The following is a 22642-nucleotide window of genomic DNA, read 5'->3' as shown; positions in this document are numbered from 1 at the left end:
GAGGATTCTGGTATGGGGTATGGCGGTGATCAGGATTCTGGTATGGCAGTGATCAGGATGCTGGTATGGGGTATGGCGGTGATCAGGATGCTGGTATGTGGTATGGCGGTGATCAGGATGCTGGTATGGAGTATGGCAGTGATCAGGATTCTGGTATGGCGGAGATCAGGATTCTGGTATGGGGTATGGCGGTGATCAGGATTCTGGTATGGCAGTGATCAGGATGCTGGTATGGAGTATGGTGGTGATCAGGACGCTGGTATGGGGTATGGCGGTTATCAGGATGCTGGTATGGGGTATGGTGGTGATCAGGATGCTGGTATGGGGTATGGCGGTGATCAGGATGCTGGTATGGGGTATGGGGGTGATCAGGATGCTGGTATGAGGTATGGGGATGATCAGGGCCCTGGTATGGGGTATGGCGGTTATCAGGATGCTGGTATGGGGTATGGCGGTGATCAGGATGCTGGTATGAGGTATGGCGGTGATCAGGATGCTGGTATGGGGTATGGGGGTGATCAGGGCCCTGGTATGGGGTATGGCGGTTATCAGGATGCTGGTATGGGGTATGGTGGTGATCAGGATGCTGGTATGGGGTATGGCGGTTATCAGGATGCTGGTATGGGGTATGGCGGTGATCAGGATGCTGGTATGGGGTATGGCGGTGATCAGGATGCTGATATGGGGTATGGAGGTGATCAGGATGCTGGTATGGGGTATGGTGGTGATCAGGATGCTGGTACGGGGTATGGCGGTGATCAGGATTCTGGTATGGGGTATGGTGGTGATCAGGATGCTGGTATGGGGTATGGCGGTGATCAGGATGCTGGTATGGGGTATGGTGGTGATCAGGACGCTGGTATGAGGTATGGGGGTGATCAGGGCCCTGGTATGGGGTATGGCGGTGATCAGGACGCTGGTATGGGGTATGGCGGTGATCAGGATGCTGGTATGAGGTATGGGGGTGATCAGGGCCCTGGTATGGGGTATGGCGGTGATCAGGACGCTGGTATGGGGTATGGCGGTGATCAGGATGCTGGTATGGGGTATGGCGGTGATCAGGATGCTGGTATGGGGTATGGCGGTGATCAGGATGCTGATATGGGGTATGGAGGTGATCAGGATGCTGGTATGGGGTATGGTGGTGATCAGGATGCTGGTACGGGGTATGGCGGTGATCAGGATTCTGGTATGGGGTATGGTGGTGATCAGGATGCTGGTATGGGGTATGGCGGTGATCAGGATGCTGGTATGGGGTATGGTGGTGATCAGGACGCTGGTATGGGGTATGGCGGTGATCAGGATTCTGGTATGGGGTATGGTGGTGATCAGGACGCTGGTATGGGGTATGGTGGTGGTCAGGATTCTGGTATGGGGTATGGCGGTGATCAGGATGCTGGTATGGGTTATGGTGGTGATCAGGACGCTGGTATGGGGTATGGCGGTGATCAGGATTCTGGTATGGCGTTGATCAGGACGCTGGTATGAGGTATGGCGGTGATCAGGATGCTGGTATGGGGTATTATGGTGATCAGGATGCTGGTATGGGGTATGGCGGTGATCAGGATGCTGGTATGGCGCATGGAAGTGATCGGAACATTGGTATGGTGTATGGCAGTGATCAGGATTCTGGTTTGGCGGTGATCAGGATGCTGGTATGGGGTATGGCGGTGATCAGGACGCTGGTATGGGGTATGGAGGTATCCCCAAATATTGTGTCTATAATGAGGTATCTGCAAACAATGGGGTTCTACAATAAGATATTCCCACATACTGGGGTCTAGAATGAGGCATCCCTTCTTACTGTGATCTAGAATGAGGTATCCTTCCATGCCTGCTGGGCCTACAATGAGGTGTCCCGGTCTACAAATTGCTAGAATGATCCATCTCCACCTACCAGGGTCTAGAATGAGATATCCCAGTCTACTGGGGTCTAGAATGAGATATCCCCATCTACTTTGATCTAGATTGAGATATCCCCATCTACTGGGGTCTAGAATGAATTATTCTCACCTACTGAGGTCGGAAGTGAGGTATCCCCTCCTGCTGGGATTTACAGTGAGGTTTCCCTGCTACTGAGGTTTGGCATCACCACCTACTGGGATGCCCCAGTGGTGTTTGGTAAAGGAACACAGCTGCATTCCTTCTCTGCCACTTCTGGGTGCATGCACAAGGACAAGGAGCAGCCAATGTCTATCCTTCCATGCATATACTGGGAACACAACAAGGAACATCCCTTAATGAGAACTAATAGGGAAGGAGCATTGCACTGCATTGCTCATTCAAACAATGAGCGGGTGCCCCAGGTAGGAGCATTGCACACTTTAGATGGCAACTCAGCCACTCATCCCAATTAGTAACATATACTTTGCCATGGTTTTACACAGTCGGTGTGATTTTTGGGGTGATTGTGAGATTTCCAAGGATTCGAGCCTGTTTTTTTGAAGAACCAAGCAAGTGTGGACTAAAGACCCTCTTTGCATATCTGATTGAGTTTTAAATTCTGCAGATCTTCTAATAAAATCATTTATGAAGAGCAGCATTCCCACTTTCATAAATCTGTCTGTAGGAGCCCCAGGATCCTTTATTGTTGGGATCTGTACATAGACAACCCAACAATAAAGGCTCCTAAGGTTTGGACAAGGAGCAGCCAACATCAATCCTTCCATGCGTATACCAGGAACACAACAAGGAACGTCCCTTAATGAGAACTAAGCATGAATGAGATCAGGAGGTTTTGCTTTGTTGAAATTTCTCCAAAAATTGGGAACATTTTGGCAAAATTCCACCATTGAGTGAAATGCTTTGGAGTCCAGGGCGAGGGTGAAATGAATGTGGTTTTAGTAGGTTTTTAAGGGTGCAGTAGACATTAAATATCTCCTGATAGTTGGGAAGCCCCTTTCAACTACCCTAGACCTGTTCCTATGCAAGAAAATGCCAACCCAATGGTAAACCTAACATATTTTACAATCCTGAACACTAACCCTAACGCTTTGTCAATCAACAAAACTACGTCAAACAATGAGCGGGTGCCCCAGGTAGGAGCAATGCACACTTTAGATGGGAACTCAACCACTCATCCCAATTAGTAACATATACTTTGCCATTGTTTTACACAGTCGGTGTGATTTTTGGGGTGATTGTGAAATTTCCATGGATTCAAGCCTGTTTTTTTGAAAAACCAAGCAAGTGTGGACTAAAGACCCTCTTTGCATATCGAATTGAATTTTAAATTCTGCAGATCTTCTAATAAAATCATTTATGAAGAGCAGCATTCCCACTTTCATAAATCTGTCTGTAGGAGCCCTAGGATCCTTTATTGTTGGGATCTGCACATAGACAACCCAACAATAAAGGCTCCTAAGGTTTGGACAAGGAGCAGCCAACATCAATCCTTCCATGCGTATACCAGGAACACAACAAGGAACGTCCCTTAATGAGAACTAAGCATGAATGAGATCAGGAGGTTTTGCTTTGTTGAAATTTCTCCAAAAATTGGGAACATTTTGGCAAAATTCCACCATTGAGTGAAATGCTTTGGAGTCCAGGGCGAGGGTGAAATTAATGTGGTTTTAGTTGTTTTTTAAGGGTGCAGTAGACATTAAATATCTCCTGATAGTTGGGAAGCCCCTTTCAACTACCCTAGACCTGTTCCTATGCAAGAAAATGCCAACCCAATGGTAAACCTAACATATTTTACAATCCTGAACACTAACCCTAACGCTTTGTCAATCAACAAAACTACGTCAAACAATGAGCGGGTGCCCCAGGTAGGAGCATTGCACACTTTAGATGGGAACTCAACCACTCATCCCAATTAGTAACATATACTTTGCCATTGTTTTACACAGTCGGTGTGATTTTTGGGGTGATTGTGAAATTTCCATGGATTCAAGCCTGTTTTTTTGAAAAACCAAGCAAGTGTGGACTAAAGACCCTGTTTGCATATCGAATTGAATTTTAAATTCTGCAGATCTTCTAATAAAATCATTTATGAAGAGCAGCATTCCCACTTTCATAAATCTGTCTGTAGGAGCCCTAGGATCCTTTATTGTTGGGATCTGCACATAGACATCCCAACAATAAAGGCTCCTAAGGTTTGGACAAGGAGCAGCCAACATCAATCCTTCCATGCGTATACCAGGAACACAACAAGGAACGTCCCTTAATGAGAACTAAGCATGAATGAGATCAGGAGGTTTTGCTTTGTTGAAATTTCTCCAAAAATTGGGAACATTTTGGCAAAATTCCACCATTGAGTGAAATGCTTTGGAGTCCAGGGCGAGGGTGAAATGAATGTGGTTTTAGTTGTTTTTTAAGGGTGCAGTAGACATTAAATATCTCCTGATAGTTGGGAAGCCCCTTTCAACTACCCTAGACCTGTTCCTATGCAAGAAAATGCCAACCCAATGGTAAACCTAACATATTTTACAATCCTGAACACTAACCCTTACGCTTTGTCAATCAACAAAACTACGTCAAACAATGAGCGGGTGCCCCAGGTAGGAGCATTGCACACTTTAGATGGGAACTCAACCACTCATCCCAATTAGTAACATATACTTTGCCATTGTTTTACACAGTCGCTGTGATTTTTGGGGTGATTGTGAAATTTCCATGGATTCAAGCCTGTTTTTTTGAAAAACCAAGCAAGTGTGGACTAAAGACCCTCTTTGCATATCGAATTGAATTTTAAATTCTGCAGATCTTCTAATAAAATCATTTATGAAGAGCAGCATTCCCACTTTCATAAATCTGTCTGTAGGAGCCCTAGGATCCTTTATTGTTGGGATCTGCACATAGACATCCCAACAATAAAGGCTCCTAAGGTTTGGACAAGGAGCAGCCAACATCAATCCTTCCATGCGTATACCGGGAACACAACAAGGAACGTCCCTTAATGAGAACTAAGCATGAATGAGATCAGGAGGTTTTGCTTTGTTGAAATTTCTCCAAAAATTGGGAACATTTTGGCAAAATTCCACCATTGAGTGAAATGCTTTGGAGTCCAGGGCGAGGGTGAAATGAATGTGGTTTTAGTAGGTTTTTAAGGGTGCAGTAGACATTAAATATCTCCTGATAGTTGGGAAGCCCCTTTCAACTACCCTAGACCTGTTCCTATGCAAGAAAATGCCAACCCAATGGTAAACCTAACATATTTTACAATCCTGAACACTAACCCTTACGCTTTGTCAATCAACAAAACTACGTCAAACAATGAGCGGGTGCCCCAGGTAGGAGCATTGCACACTTTAGATGGGAACTCAACCACTCATCCCAATTAGTAACATATACTTTGCCATTGTTTTACACAGTCGGTGTGATTTTTGGGGTGATTGTGAAATTTCCATGGATTCAAGCCTGTTTTTTTGAAAAACCAAGCAAGTGTGGACTAAAGACCCTCTTTGCATATCGAATTGAATTTTAAATTCTGCGGATCTTCTAATAAAATCATTTATGAAGAGCAGCATTCCCACTTTCATAAATATGTCACAAGAGCCGGGCAGTTAATTCGTGATATGTGGTCCCAGGAGACACTAACAAGCAGCTTCGACGTGTCTCTGGAAATGGCTTTAGAATTTTGGCAGCTATGTTTGCCGCTGTGCATTTGGCTTCGGAGGATAAAAGTCGGTGTTTGAAAGAGGCCGAGTGATGGTTGGCTGGCGGTGACACCAGGGATGGGGGGCAAACGGTGGGGACGGGGGGCTAAGCTCAGAGATGAATGTCATTTGCTGCTCATAATAATTGCTGCAGAGGAAAGGGGAATTGTGAGTCATTTCATGCGATCAGGAGGAAAATGCTGGGCCTTCCCTGGGGGATTCTGGGAGATCTGTAAATAGTGTCAGCAGTTGAGAGGAAATAAGACGGGGAGAGCGACGGATCAGAGCTGTCAACAGCTTTATCATTCAAACTACAAGACATATCAAAGCGAAATTCCACCCAGCCCCATCGAATGCCAAGCGCGAGGTGGAATCGGCACTGTTAATGAACTTGTCGCTCGGCTCGGCTGCTGTGAAATAAAGATTTGGTGGGTTTCCAGTGAACTTGTGTCTTCCTATATATAGGAGACTTGTTTTTAAAGGCCCATGCTGCAGGTTCCAAGCATGCAGCCAGTGAATTTGTAAAAAAAAAAAAGCTGAGTTCCAGTACCACATAATTGATCCAGGTTATTGACTCACCAAGCAGAGAGGGACTAATATGACTGTTCTGGGGCCTACACCTTCTAAGCCCATATCTGGAGTGGCAGCTCCTACATTATTATTATCATAGGCTCACTTTAAACTCATGCTGTGCTCCAGGCTTCTGTGATTCTAGATATCTCTGCCTGCTGAGGTCTAGAATGAGATACCTAGTCCCCCCCCTCCCACACACACACACTGGCATTTACATTGAGGTATCCCCACCTACTGGGGTCCAGAATAAGATATCACCTCCTACTGGAGCTTATAGTGAGCTGTCTCTGCCTACTGAGATCTAGAATGAGGAATCCTCTCATACTCTGGTTATAAGGTATATCCGCCTATAGGGGTCAAAATTAGGTATTCCCAACTACCTGGTTCCAGAATGAGGCATACCCCCTGCTAATTGCTTGAAAGAGAGATCCCCATCTACTGGGGTCTAGAATGAGATATCCCTATCTACTATGGTCTTCAATGAGATATCCCCATCTACTGGAGTCTAGAATGAAATATCCCTGTCCACTGGAGTCTAGAATGAGATATCCCCATCTACTGGGGTCTAGAATGAAATATCCCCATCTACTGGGGTCGAGAATTAGATATCCCTATCTACCATGGTCTTCAGTGAGATATTTCCATCTACTGGAGTCTAGAATGAAATATCCCTGTCCACTGGAGTCTAGAATGAGATATCCCCATCTACTGGGGTCTAGAATGAAATATCCCCATCTACTGGGGTCAAGAATGAGATATCACCTCCTACTGGAACTTATAGTGAGGTGTCTCTGCCTACTGAGATCTAGAATGAGGAATCCTCTCATACTCTGGTTATAAGGTATATTCGCCTACAGGGGTCAAAATTAGGTATTCACAACTACCTGGTTCCAGAATGAGGCATACCCCCCTACTAATTGCTTGAAAGGGAGATCCCCATCTACTGGGGTCTAGAATGAGATATCCCTATCTACTGGGGTCTAGAATGAGATATTCCTATCTACCATGGTCTTCAATGAGATATCCCATTCTACTGAAGTCTAGAATGAAATATCCCTGTCCACTGGAGTCTAGAATGAGATATCCCCATCTACTGGGGTCTAGAATGAAATATCCCCATCTACTGGGGTCGAGAATAAGATATCCCTATCTACCATGGTCTTCAGTGAGATATCCCCATCTACTGGAGTCTAGAATGAAATATCCCTGTCCACTGGAATCTAGAATGAGATATCCCCATCTACTGGGGTCTAGAATGAAATATCCCCATCTACTGGGGTCTAGAATGAGATATCCCTATCTAGCATGGTCTTCAATGAGATATCCCCATCTACTGGAGTCTAGAGTGAAATATCCCTGTCCACTGGAGTCTAGAATGAGATATCCCCATCTACTGGGATCTAGAATGAAATATCCCCTTCTATTGGGGGTCTAGAATTAAGTATTTTCAACTTCTGGTTTCCACAGTGAGGTATCCCCCCTACATACAGTGAGGCAATCGTGCTGCTAAAGTCTGGAATGAGGTATTCACAACTACTTGAGTCTAGAATGAAGCATCCCCACCTACTGGGATTTAGACCTAGGTTTTGTTGCCCACAGGGATTTAGAAAGCAGTATCTAGGCCAACTGGAGTCTAGAGTAAGAGAACCCTGATTACTGGAGTCTAGAATGAGGTATCTATATCCAGTGAGGTCTAGAAAAATATATTGCCTTCTACTGGGGTCTAGAATAAGGTACTGATGCCTACTAGGATCTGGAATGAGGTATTTTTACCTATGGATGTCCCCACGTACTAGGATTTAGATTTAGGTATTCCTCCTTGCTTGCAGGGGTCAAAATGTGGTACCCTTGCTTACTTGGGGTCTTGAATTAGGTATCACAACAACTGGGGTCTAGAATCATGCAAGTTCATGTCTCTTGAATGAGACATGATTACTTATTGGGATTTAGAAATTAGATATTTTTCCATGCCTACTGGGGTCTAGAATGGGATTTCCCTGTCTACTAAGGTCCAAAATAAGGTATCCCCTCTTACTAGGTTTTATAGTGAGGTATCTATGTTACTGAGGTCTGGAATTAGATATTCATATCTATTGAGATCTAGAATGTGGCATCCCCACCTACTGGATTTTGGCCAAGGTTTTTGTTGCCTGCTAGGGTTTCCAATGAGGTATCTATGCTAAATAGAATCCAAAATAGGTGAACCTTGGCTGATTGGGTTTAGAATGAGATATAGTGCTTGATGGAGTCTGGAAACAGGTAGTGCTTTCTACTGGAGTCTAGAATGAGGTATCGCCACCTACTGGGGTCTAGTGTGCGGTATCCGCACATGCTGTTGTCTAGCATGAGGTATCCCCATCTACTGATGTCTAGAATGAGATATCTCTATCTACTGGTGTTTAGAATGAGGTATCCCTCACTACCTACAGGAGGTCTAGAACTAGGATTTATAATTAGGTATCCCTAACTACTGTTGTCTAGAATGAGGTATTTCCAACAAATGGGGTCTAGAATAAGGTATTCCTACCTACTGGGATCTAAAATGAGTTATCCCCCCAATACTGGGGTTTAGAATGAGGCATCCACACTCACTGAGATTAAGAATGGTATCCCTACGTACTGGGAATTAGAATGAGAACTTCCTACCAGTCAACAAGGCGTCTAGAATGAGGTATCCCAGCCTTCTGGGGGTCTAGAATCAAACATCTCCATATACTGGGGTCTAGAAAGAAGTGTTCTCAGCTGTAGGGTGTCAGAGTATGGTATCCATGTCTACTATTGCTAAAAATCAGGTATGCCCAGATACTGTGGTCTAGCATAAGGTATCCTAGCCTACAGAAGTCCAGAATGAGTTATCTCTGGTCATTATGGTCTAGAATCAGGTATATATGCCTACTGGAATTTACAACCAGATATCTACACCTACTGGGGGTCTAAATTAAAGTATTTCCACCTACTGGGGTTTACAATCGGATATCTACACCTGCTGGGGGGTCCAGATTAAGGTATTTCCGCCTACGTGGGTCTACAATCAGATATCCACATCTACTGCGTTTCTAGATTAAGGTATTGCCACCTACTGTGATCTACAATCAGATGTCTCCACCTACTGGGATCTACACCACCTGGGGGTCTAGATTAGGGTATCTCCACCTACTGGGGTCCACAATCAGATGTTTACACCTACTGGGGGTCTACAAACAGGTTTTTCCACCCACTAGGGTCCTAAAATCAGGTATCTATACGTACTGGGGTCTACAACTGGACATGTACACTTACTGGGGATCTAGAAACAGGTATTTACACCTACCGTAACCAGGGTGTACAATCAGATATCTACACCTAATGGCGGTCTATATTAAAGTATCTCTACTCATTGTGGTCTAGAATCAGGTATGTCCAGCTACTGGGGTCTACAATTAGATGTCTATACCTACTGGGGGTCTACAATTAGGTTCCTACACTTACTAGGATTAGGTATCGACATGTCATGGGGTCTACAGTTGGGAACGTACACATACTGGGGGTCTACAATCAGATGTCTATACCTACTGGGGGTCTACAATCACATGTCTATACCTACTGGGGGTCTACAATCAGGTTTATACATATACTAGGGTTCTAGGATCAGGTATCTACAGGTACCGGGGTCTACAGTTGGGAACGTACACATACTGGGGGTCTACAATTAGGTTTCTCCATATACTAGGGGTTCTAGGATCAGGTATCTACATGTCCTGGGGTCTACAATTGGGAACGTACACATACTGGGGGTCTAGCATCAGGTATATTCACCTACCAAGGTCTAAAAAAAAAGGTATCTCCGCTCATTGTGGTCTGGATTCAGGTATCTCTGCCTTCCAGTAGTCTAGATTGCAGTATCTGTTCCTACTAGGGTCTAGAATAAGGTGTCCTACATACGGGAGAGTAGATTTAGGTACCCTGGGGGATCTGATACAGCAGCTACATGTACAACCCAACAACATCTATGTGTGCCGATGTTCCTGCTAAATATTTGTAGTTCTGTTCAGCCAGTCTTGTGATTCGCACACGACACAGCCAGATGGTAGGGCTGTTACACATATCCTGCAGTTCTGCAGCTTCCCAGCCTCCACCCCAATCAGTGGGGTATGGATGAGCATTAATACCACTGCTAGTTTTCTCTGCATCCTCCTGCAGTGCCTGAAACATGTTAGGATGACAGCCCCTCCCGTGAGGGAAGAGCTGGAAGAAGACCCTATGGAAATTTTTGGGGCTGGGAAATGCTGGGATTTGTAGTTCCACGCTTCATCATTTTTGTTTTTTCCCCAGACGCCATTACTCAGTTCAGTGGTTACGGCCAGACCGGGTCACCCATGCCTGCCTTAGATGACATTACTGCCAGGAGAGGCTGAAGGGTCTTCATTATACAGAGACGGCGCGGTGGGCAAACACAAGAGCTGGGCTCGCATACGCTCCTGCCATTAGACGCTCGGATGTGAAGAGATCCAATATGAGTGCCCCCCCCCCCCTCCGCCACCTCCTCTATTGTCATCTCCTCTATCCCCCCCCCCCTGCCTGCGATGCCCCAGGGACACTTTTAATGGCTAGATTTGAATTCTTGTCCCCACAGGAGCCGCTGGCTGCCCATTAACCTGCAGAGACTCCGCATTCCTGCTAACAAGAGAGTTAACAAAGCGCTCATTAATACCACCCCCCACAGTCGCATTAAAGCCGCAACGCATCTCCGATGCAGGAGAGCCCATGTGAGCTCCTGCTGATGATTAGAAGTCCAGCAAACAAAAGATCGACCTGTAGAAATCGCCTATTCCTCGCGCTATGGCGGCCACTTTTGTTTTCGCTGCGATTGATGCTAATTAAAAGCAAACCTGGACAGCCAATGAGCATTCTGACCATTAAAGTCCATTTAAAGGCGAACTCCGGGATAAGCAGATGTCATGTTCATCCATTTATCGCGTGTCATCTTCTGGAATCTCAGAGATCTTTGTGTCTTTCCTCCAGATCTGCGCAGTCATCCAGGGTGAGACTTCCTGGATTAAAGACCGCTCACTGCTGCCCTCTCTGCTTGTGCAGGGGGTCTGGTCTCATCTCCGCCCCGCCTTTAGTTTTCTGAAGTAGGTGGATCCTGCTGGGCCCCTCCCACAGCTCTGCTCTCTCTCCATGTGCAGGGTGACTGGTCTCATCTCCGCCCCGCCTTTAGTTTTCTGAAGTAGGTGGATCCTGCTGGGCCCCTCCCACAGCTCTGCTCTCTCTCCATGTGCAGGGCGACTGGTCTCATCTCCGCCCTGCCTTTAGTTTTATGAAGTGGGTGGAGCCTGCTCAGCCCCTCCCATAGCTCTGCTCTCTCCATGTGCAGGGTGAATGGTCTCATCTTCACCCACGCCTTTAGTTTTCAGTAGTAGGTGGAGCCTGCTGGGCCCCTCCCACAGTTCTGCTCTCGCTCCATGTGCAGGGCGACTGGACTCATCTCCACCCCTCTTTTGGCAGGTAACCTTTAGAGGGTGGAGCCTGCTAGGCCCCTCCCACAACGCTGCTCTCTCTCCATGTGCAGGGCGACTGGTCTCATCTCTGCCCCGCCTTTAGTTTTCTGAAGTGGGTGGAGCCTGCTGGGCTCCTCCCACAGCTCTGCTCTCTCCATGTGCAGGGGGACTGGTCTCATCTTCACCTACGCCTTTAGTTTTCAGTAGTGGGTGGAGCCTGCTGGGCCCCTCCCACAGTTCTGCTCTCTCTCCATGTGCAGGGCGACTGGTCTCATCTCCACCCCGCCTTTAGTTTTCTGAAGTGGGTGGGGCCTGCTGGGCCCCTCCCACAGCTCTTCTCTCTCTCCTTGTGCAGGGGGACTGGTCTTGTCTCCGCCCCTCCTTCTGCAACTAACCTTTAGGGGGTGGGGCCTGCTGGGCCCCTCCCACAGTTCTGCTCTCTCCATGTGCAGGGCGACTGGTCTCATCTCCGCCCACACCTTTAGTTTTCAGTAGTGGGTGGAGCCTGCTGGCCCCTCCCACAGCTCCTCTCTACACAGGCTATGTACAGCACAGTGATGATGTCACAGATAATATCGAGGTTTACCAAGGCATTTGTTGCGCACAAAGAGGGTTTTTATCCTTTGTGACTCTTGAAGAATAAATATAAATGAAAGTTTCTGTCTGAAGTTCAGCTTTAATTTACCTGGAATCTGGGTTTCATGCAATCTAATGCCGCCTATGCGACTTGCTGGTGGTGCTGTAGCCTCTTGTCCTATGATTCTGTGCATTTCAGACTCTCTTTCATTTATTTTTTATTTCAGATGCTTATATAGTGCCGACAATTTATGCCGCGCTTTACATATATATTGTACCGTCACATCAGTCCCCGCCCCCGAGGAGCATACAATGTAAGGTCCCTAACTCACACTCATACATACACATACTAGAGCCAATTTAGACAGGAGCCAATTAACCTCCCAGCATGTCTTTGGAGCAGGGGCGGACTGACCATTTGGAAACTCGGGCACTGCCCGAGGGCCCGGGGTCAGTAGGGGGCCCCATGAGATGCCCCTGGTACCTTTGTCATAGGCTTTTTTGTGTTTGGGCAAGGACACAGGGGCCCCATGAACCCCTATTGACCAGGGGCCCCGTGAGTTGTCAGTCCGCCCCTGCTTTGGAGTGTGGGAGGAAACTGGAGTACCTGGAGGAAATCCACGCAGGCACAGGGAGAACATGCAAACTCCAGGCAGGTGGTGCCGTGTGTGGGATTTGAACCAACGACCCGAGTACTGCCAGGCGGAAGTGCTAACCATTTAGCCAATAAGGTGATAGTACAATATCCACAGTGGTAAACTGTAGATACACGAATTCCCACGGCCTCCACTCTGTCAGAATAACAGAAATGCGCACTCACCGGAAACGCATGGGTTATGCGCATGTGTGATCATGCATCACAAGCAATAGGTACATCAGAAGCCAGGCATCTCCCTCACGGTAGGTCATCACAGACTCCTAAGATAGGTCCGGGGGTCCCCTTAAGGTCAGCCAGGTATTTCAGAAAAAAACCACGTCTCAGGATGGCAAAGTGCTTTTTCTATGGGAGTGAAAGCTCCAGGCAGGAGCCCCAAAAAACAGATGCCCAAAATAGTGTAGTATGTCCAAAAAACGAGTTTTTATTATTAGAACAATAGGGCAGTATGCAAGTAGTATATCATGTATAAATAAAATACAGCAGTACTGACCCCAGTGATGGTGACCGCCGAGCCTCCTCGTGGCTCCGGCGGTGGAATGACGTCACGCTCTGAGGAGGAACTGTGCAGAGCGTGACATACTACACTATTTTGGGCATCTGTTTTTTGGGGCTCCTGCCTGGAGCTTTCACTCCCATAGAAAAAGCACTTTGCCATCCTGAGACGTGGTTTTTTTCTGAAATACCTGGCTGACCTTAAGGGGACCCCCGGACCTATCTTAGGAGTCTGTGATGACCTACCGTGAGGGAGATGCCTGGCTTCTGATGTACCTATTGCTTGTGATGCATGATCACACATGCGCATAACCCATGCGTTTCCGGTGAGTGCGCATTTCTGTTATTCTGACAGAGTGGAGGCCGTGGGAATTCGTGTATCTACAGTTTACCACTGTGGATATTGTACTATCACCTTATTGACTTTTCATCTTTTTTAAGCGCTGCACTCTATTGTTTTGAAACTGATTGTTTGTATTTGAGGCATTATGGTTGCCTAAAGTGTTCTAGCTGCTGACATTTATGAGAGCGCTCACTATTTATCTTTTGTATATTTAACCATTTAGCCGCTGTGCTGCCCATGTTTTGTTGTGAGTGAGGTTGCAGTAGGCTCAGGATGAGGGTGGCGCTGGAACCAGGGAACATACTGACTGCTTTTTGAAATGCGGCAATTGAGTAAAAACAGTTTTTGAATCCCTCATCTCTGCTATTCCATTTAAGCAAACCTGTCGCTAAATTGAAAAATTATAAACCCCCATTAAGTCAGTATTTAGGATATACACGTTTGCCAGCCATGACAGGCTTGAGTCTGTGCGGTGGGATCTCTATCAGCACCATATCTGCGCATTGCAATTTTCTCCCATTATTGTTTGCAAAGTCTCATCAACATGATTATTCAGATTAAGTGGAATACTTTCACAAAGATCCAAAAAAGTTTTGAAAATGGTAATAAAATGAAACTCCAGGTTGATTAATTTTTTTTCCTTCACATACTACATTATTGAAATAGCTAATCCATAAAGTTTTTCTTATTTCCCTTTGTTGGTTTATTGTTACCTGTTGATCCTGCCAGTGGCGCTGTATAGGCTGGGTGTGGAGCACCATTAGCATTGTAGGCCCTCTGATCTGCATTTTGGAATCCCCATCAGAAGGAACATCATCAGGCCAGTGTCTAGTGACTTTATCAGGACAGTGTCCAGTGACGTCATCAGACCAGTGTCATCATCAGATCAGTGTCCAGTGACTTCATCAGACCAGTGTCCAGTGTCGTCATCAGATCAGTGTCCAGTGACATCATCAGATCAGTGTCCAGTGTTGTGATCAGATCAGTGTCCAGTGACATCATCAGATCAGTGTCCAGTGACGTCATCAGATCAGTGTCCAGTGACATCATCAGACCAGTGTCTAGTGTTGTGATCAGATCAGTGTCCACTAACGTCATAGAGCCAGTGTCCAGTGACACCATCAGGCCAGTGTCCAGTGACGCCATCAGATAATTGTTGTCATCAGGCCAGTGTCGTCATCAGATCAGTGTCGTCATCAGGCCAGTGTCCAGTGATGCCATCAGGAGAGTGTCCAGTGACAACATCAGATCAGGATTGTCATCAGGTCAATGTCCACTGATGTCATCAGGCCAGTGTTCAGAGCTCTCAAGGTGTTGTCAGCCAGCAGATAGTTAATGTCCACCAGTAGCTAGTTTACCACCCATCATATGCTAGTTCAGGCCCACCCACCAGCCAGTAGTTCACACCAACCAGCCACTAGTAGATACCTCCCTAAATGCTAGTTCACACCCACTAAGTGCTATTTCACGCCCACCAGCCTTCAGTTGACACCCACTGGATGCTAGTTTATACCCACCAGCCACTAGTTCACACCCTCTAGATCAGTGGTTCTCAACCTTCCTAATGCCGTGACCCTTTAATACAGTTCCTCATGTTGTGGTGACCCCCAACCATAAAATTATTTGCCCAGTAATTATAATTCATGAGTGTCGTTTTACCTCCAATACTGCTGCTTTCAGCACAGTAGCTGCTTTTAACACAGTAGCTGCTTTCAACACAGTAGCTGCTTTCAACACAGTAGCTGCTTTTTACACATCGGAAATATGTGTTTTCTGATGGTCTTAGGTGACCCCTGTGAAAAGGTCATTCGACCCCCAAAGGGGTCGCGACCCACAGGTTGAGAACCACTGCTCTAGATGCTAGTTCATGCCCCACCAATCACTAGTTCACACCCTCTAGATCAGGGATGTCAAATTGGTGGCCCTCCAGCTGTTGCGAAACTACAAGTCCTATCATGCCTCTGCGGGGTCATGCTTGTAACTGTCAATCTTGCAATGCCTCATGGGACTAGTAGTTTGGCAACAGCTGGAGGACCACAAGTTTGACACCCGTGCTCTAGCTGCTAGTTCATGCCCACCAATCGCTAGTTCACACTCACTACGTACTAGTTCAAGCCTTCCAGCTGCAGAGAAAAAGTTGGTTTAGGAGAAGGTTTTGGTCACGTGACCACAGAAAAAAATCAAAAATGATGACGATTTCTTAAAACATGTATGTGGGGGACTCTCAGAGCAATGGGGAGGTAGGAGCTATCAGGTGGGTTTAGGTAACCTTCCATCTGCTTTAAATACCTCTACAATGAAATGTGCTTCATTTCTTTACCTGTGCAGGCTCCACCGTGCAGTACGTTCCCACCGTGTGCAATGGTCGTGAGGTGGTGGACTCCACTACATCGTCCCTGTAACATGAGCAGGGGGCCAAGATGCAGCGATAACATCCCAGCTGTGGAAGATCCAGTCCTTAACAAGATGCTGGGCCAGACGGGGATTTCAAGCATCAACGCTGATGAAATTACTCAAAGCCAAAATGTTTTTGCCGAGTCTGATGGTGTTACAAAGTATCCGTCTTTCCCTGGTCATCTTGTTATGATGACTGTTTATGCCATCAAGGACTTGGTCCAGTGTTCCAAAATTACTGCTATTTTATTTATGGTGCAAATTGAAAGAACAGATGAGACGGGAGAGATCTTATATGGTGTTTAAAGGCACAAAGCCATCTTCGGCTTAGTGGTGGGATCTCAACTGGACAGAGCTCATGGCCAAATTTCCATCTCAGGTCTGGTGGTACCTTGACTGAACAGATCTCACGCTCAAACTGACATCTCAGGCCTGGTGGTGGAACCTTAAGTGGACGGATGTAATGGCCAAATTTCCATCTTGACTTTGGTGGTGGGATATCAACTGGACAAATCTTATGGCCAAACGTTCATGTCAGGCTTGGTGGTGGGACCTCAACTGGACAGAGCTAATGGCCAAATTTCCATCTCAGGCCTCCTGGTGGTTTCTTGACTGAACAGATCTCATAGTCAAACTTCCATCTTAAGCCTGGTGGTGGGACCATAACTGAACAGATTTCATGGGCAAACTTCTGTCTTGAGCTTGGTGGTGGGATATTAACTAGAGAGATCTTAAGGCCATATGTCAGGTCTGGTGGAAATGGCACTGATCCCATCCAAACTTCCGTCTTAGACCAGTGGGGAGTCCTCAACTGGACAGGTCTCATGGTCAAGCTTCCATCTTGGACTTGGTGGTGGGACTTCAATTGGACAGATCTTTAGGCCAAATGCCCATTTCTGGCCTGGAGGTGGAACCTTAACTAGACAGATCTCATGGCCAAATTTTCATCTCAAGCCTGATGGTGGGACCTCACTTGGACAGTTCTCATGGTTAAATGCCCATCTCTGACCTGGCGTTGGGACCTCAATTGGACAGATCTCATGGACAAATGCCCATCTCTGACCTGGAGGTGAGACCTCAACTGGACAGACCTCATGGTCAAATGCCATCTGTGACCTGGAGGTGGGACCTCAACTGGACAGCTCTCAAGGTCAAATGCCCATTTCTGACCTGGAGGTGGGACCTCAACTGGAAAGATCTCATGCCCAAGAACAATCTGGATGGACCTTTATCTGCAGGATCTAAAAGTCCTTTAACTCAAAAGCACAAAAACTATCTTGGTCCCAACAGATGGGGGAAACATAGAAATTGATTGTAGACTTTTCCACCAAGTATTGCACAAAAAGTAACAGCCTGTTTCCTAGTGGGATGCTAGTCTGCCCCATGGTCATATGGGGGGTTATGGGAATTGTAACGCCGATCTGGAGTATATGGGGCTGTGGGTGGTACTCGGGACTGGCGGTTACTGACCATTCCAAGAACAGAATTATTAGCGTGCCCATGTATCAAAATCTCCTCTTTTACTTCTTTGCACTAAATTTTGCAGAGACTCAGCAGCAGAAATATGAACCGTCTGCTGAATAAGTCAGATTATATTGTTATATCGTGTCATGCCAAAGCCGCAGTGTTCCTTCGCCTACAGACAGGGTCTCTTTATCAACCATTGAGTTTTGGAAGCACTTTCGCTTTGTACGGTATGAGTTGTTCTTATGAGTATTATGTAAATAAAATATCTGTTTGTAGTTTGAGGGGGTCAGTGCTTTGAAGGACTTTCCTGACGCTGTATGAAGGGAGCACTTTGAGGGACTTAAAGGCTAAGTTCACCTTTTTTTCCCCCCTAAAAGCCAGCTTCCCTGTGTACTCATATATCGGTTATGTACCTCTTTTACAGAAAAGAAAAATATTTCCACAAGTCCTAGACCAGGTATTACCTCAGCCTCTAGTTTGTTGTATAAAAAATTCCTCCATTACTCCTATTATCTGTCCCTTAGGTTGGGAAAACCATTAAAGACACAGGAAGGAGTTCACCAGCTACCCTCATTAACACACACCCTGCACATGCCCTCCCCCTCCAGGAGATTGCTCCCACCCACCTGTGTGCTCACATACAATCATTAGCAGTCTATATATCATTATCTGTTCTCACTAAATACACGGCCTATGACAGATTTTTTTTTTTTTTGTTCCTTCGTCTTGTACAGATTATTCATTTGGCAGAGTGTGCAGGAGCTGAGCGATCATAAGAGCCTATGTGGCTAGCTGTAGTATTGAAAACAGGAGAAGTGTGTCCCTGGAAGTCTGTAAAGCTCACCATATACTATAAGATCTCCCTGAGCGTTCTTTCACATGGACATTCTGATCAGGTCCACCTCTGCCCATTTTTCAGGCAGACCCGATCGGAAACTCCATTCTACTCTATGGTGCGGAGGGTTTAAATGGACACATATCAATTTACACCCACTGACATCGGATCTATCAAAAAGAGACGGATTGGGATCCAATCCCCCTTCCATCTGTTTTCATCTGACCGCCCATTGAGGAGAGTGAGCAGTAGCGGCATGGACACAGTGCTGGTATCTGCTTACTCAGCAGGGATCAGTGGAGATCATGCAGATTATTGGTCTATTTTTTGGGGGATTTTTGGGGACACATAACGCCCACACTTCAAGGGGAGGGGGGGAGCACAGTTTGGCATGTTTGCCCCGGGCCCTAGCTGACTTTGTCCCAAGACTGGTCTTCAACAGTACAGAATACATCCAGTTGGAAGTGACCACCTACTACTGAAATATCCAATCACCTGGATACAGGAGATCCTTCACAGACATGTTGGATTTACCTCCTCTTTGACATTGACCTACCAGAGAGAACTATGGAGGAAAACCACAATCTGGTCACACTATTAAAACAAAAAGAATTGGTGACGCTAAATCCAAAACAGCAGTGGTTGCTTTTGGCACCCTCTTTGGCTGCCCAGACATGGATGACGGTGTTGGGACCACCTAGGTGGATATGAATGTTGGAGTATCTTCCTACTACTCATGTGGATATGAATGTTGAGTTCTAATGAGTAACAGGAAGATACTCCAACATTCATGCCCACATAGGGGTTACCAACACCTTCGTCCATCCACCATGGAATATGTCAGGGCAGCCAACAACAGTGCCAAAAGCAACCATCAACATTTTGGAGAAGCCACAGCAGCTGCGAGACCTACAGCCAGCGGGAGGAACTAGAAGAAGAGGGATTCAGAGTACCAATTCTAAAGACAGCTTTTTGTTTTAATATCATGGCCAGATCATGTTTTCCGCCCATAGTTCTCTCTGGTAGGTCAATGTCAAAGAGGAGGTAAATCCAACATGTCTGAAGAATCTCCTGTATCCAGGTGATTAGATATCTAGTAGGAGGTGGTCACTTCCAACTGGATGTTGAAGACATTCTGTAGCTTCTTCAAGCTACTTGTTGAGGCCTAATGAGTATCAGGAAGATGCCCCAAGTGGCTTGGAGAAGCTATGGAATGTCTTCAACATTACGGATCACATCCAGTTGGAAGTGACCATCTACTCTTAGATATTCCATCATCTGCATAAAGGGGATCCTTCACAGACATGTTGGGTTTACCTCCCCCCTTTGTCACTGACCTACTAGAGAACCATGTGGGAAAAACATCATCTGGTCAAGATATTAAAACAAAAAGCTGTCTTTAGAATTGGTGACTCTTCTCGTTCCTCCTGGTGGATGTAGGTCACACAGCCATCGCAACTTCTCCAAAACGGCGATGGTTGCTTCTGGCGGCCTTTGGCTGCCCATTCCATAGTGAATGGATGAATGTGTTGGGACCACCTATAAGAATGTTGTCGAGTTCTAATGTATCAGGAAGAGACCCCAACATTTATATCCACATAGATGGTCCCAATACCTTCATCCATTCACCATGGAATGAGTCTTGGCAGCCAAGAGCGCCAGAAGCAACCATTGCCATTTTGAAGAAGCCACGGCAGCTGTGAGAACTTCCAGGCAGCGGGAGGAACTAGAAGAGGGATTCAGAATCACCAATTGTAAAGAGAGCCTTTTGTTTTAATATCATGACCAGATTGTATTTTTTCCCCACATGGTTCTCTCTGGTAGGTCGTCAAAGAGGAGATAAACCCAACATGTCTGCAAAGGCTCTTCCATCTCTAGGTGATGTGCTATCTAGTAGTACGCAGTCACTTTCAACTGGATGTGTTCCATAATGTAGAAACCACTTGTTGATGTCTAATGAGTATCAGGAAGATACCCCAAGTGGCTTGGAGAAGCTACAGAACGTCTTCAACATTACAGAACACATCCAGTTGATAGTGACCACCTACTACTAGGCATCCCATCACCTGGATACAGGAGATCCTTCACAGACATGTTGGGTTTATCTATTCTTTGACATTGGCCTACCATGTGAGAAAAACACGATCTGGTCAGGATATTATAAAAAAAAAAAAATCTCTTTAGAATTGGCGACTCTGACTCCCTCTTCTAGTTCCTCCCGCTGGATGTAGGTCACACAGCCGCAGCGGCTCCTCCAGAGCGGCGATGGTTGCTGCTGGCGCCCTCTGCGCTCTCTTTGGCTGCAGGTCACATTCCCGCTGTGAGCGGAATTATCTCCAAGTCTTTGTGTTTCCTATCTTCCGTATTATCGGAGGGGCTTAGCGGGTCCATTAGTCACCGGCTCTCTCCCCGGGAACAAAAGACCTTCGTAGCGGCATTCCGAGAGACACGCCGCACATTCTTTCAAGCTTTTCAATATATTCTTCCTGTAGCTTTGATAGAGCAATGTATGTGAGGGGCGATCACCTGAACCGACAACTTTAATAACGATTTCTTTCCCTTATTTAATGAATACTTTTTAGTTCTCTGTGGGGGCAGATCCATTTGTTCAGTCCATATGCAGGCTGCGTATCCTGCTTAGTGCTGCTACACAGTGATTGGGCATTACTGTTCCTCCCTGCCAGTGGAGCCTGTTGTGTCCAACCTGACTCAAGAAGAAGCACTTCCTGCCGGCATCTCCTCATATATTTATACACTGACCCTAGGTTCACATCTGTGCGGGTGGTGCCGCTGCGGATCCGCACACAAATCCGTGCAGCCGCACCACCCGCACAGGGAATTGCGGACCCGCGGGCAGGGGGGTCATTAGTTCTAATGGAACTCGGCCCACACTGGGAAATGCAACCGTACTGGGAACCTCGGCTGCATTTTACAAAGTAGTGCAGGGACGTCTTACCTGCGTGTCACCAGCAGGGGAGTCCATTCAAATGAATGGGCTCTCATGCCCGAGCAAAATGCGGCCCGCATAGGTGTGAACGGGGGTCAGCCTACAGTAGTTGCAGAACAGCATCCGAAAATGAAAGAAAAAAAACAAAAAGCACAATAAAAAAAAAAGAATCAGCTTTCACAGCAAAATTTAGCTTTAAAACTAAAGATTTCTCCTGCAGTACTAATTTCTGTCACTAGATGTCCTCAGGTGCATGGCCAGCATCATGCAATCTACTTTCCCTGAGCCCAGTTCTGTCCCAGACCTGCCCTCAGCCTGTAACCGGACGATGAAAGAGGAAGCAGCGAAGCGCATCTCAGAGTGAGCTAATCTCTATGTCACTCTGCTCTCTCCTCCTATCAGCATGAATTGATTGGCACTTTGCGCTGCTCCTCCCCTCTCACACTCCAGCCCGGCTGGCTGATACCGGGGTCACATTCAGGTACTTGGGCTGCTTGTATTCAAAATCACTTTAATGATTGTATTATTGATTACAGAGCTGCTTTTTTTGTCTTTTGTATCTGCTGTCAGGTATTTTTTAGTAGCATCATTTCACGTCCTCTGCGGTCACAAATGTTTATTGTGCGGAAAAAAAAAACAAAAAACGAAAAAAAAAACAAACACATACCCAGCTTAAGCGCCCTTAGTTGTAGGGTGAAGGGAGACATCTACTGGACACATTGTAGATTACAAGTTTCCATTTCAAATGCTTGTGTTGTCCAACTTTTTAAAGTTTTGAATAAAGAAGGAGAGGGTTAAAACTGCCCCCCACCCATTTTTTTTTTTTTTTTTGTGCCATTGGGGAGAATAAGCTTCCAGTCCAGGAGAAGCAACAGGAAATGAGGCGGAATCTCTGCAAAGTGGAGCCAATTTCCATTTTCCGACAGTTGACTGGAACGTGTCCCCAATAGATGTCCCCTCACCTCTACTTCTTCCGAGACAGGTCCACTTTTAGGGCTGCGTGTGCAGGCCAGGGCTCAGAGCATTAGGTGTAGTCCCATGCACATGGGGGGAGACTACATTGGGGCCCCTGAAAAGCAGGGCAGTCCCCCCCCATGTAGCCTGCACTGATAGAGGACGACAAGAAGAAAGCCGATGAGGTGTGCTGCTGGATTTATTTTATCCAATCAAAAGACTGAACACCACAAGCTGCGCACCCTTCTATTCATTCCCCTCCAGGTCTCCCCGGTCCTCCTTCCTACAATGGCAGCACCCCAATGTCTGCGCCTGCAGATGGC

The 22642-nt window shown here is 46.4% G+C and overlaps 1 protein-coding gene across 2 annotated transcripts in view; it reads left to right on the top strand.

Moving 5' to 3' along the window:
• GRM2 (glutamate metabotropic receptor 2) overlaps window positions 1-17864 on the top strand; it is a 62232-nt gene extending 44368 nt beyond the window's left edge. For both annotated transcript variants that reach the window (XM_089666033.1, XM_089666034.1), the window contains exon 6: window positions 16051-17864. In XM_089666033.1, the coding sequence (XP_089522159.1) occupies window positions 16051-16124 (74 nt within the window). In that variant the 3' untranslated portion in view covers window positions 16125-17864. The remainder of the gene's footprint in view (window positions 1-16050) is intronic.
• Window positions 17865-22642: the final 4778 nt, after the last annotated feature.

This window comes from Staurois parvus, unplaced genomic scaffold (genome assembly GCF_062004578.1).
Source record: "Staurois parvus isolate SC_StPar_1 unplaced genomic scaffold, SC_StPar_1.0 ptg002480l, whole genome shotgun sequence".
NCBI classification, from domain to species: domain Eukaryota; kingdom Metazoa; phylum Chordata; class Amphibia; order Anura; family Ranidae; genus Staurois; species Staurois parvus.
This window is presented reverse-complemented; position numbering and strand designations above follow the sequence as displayed.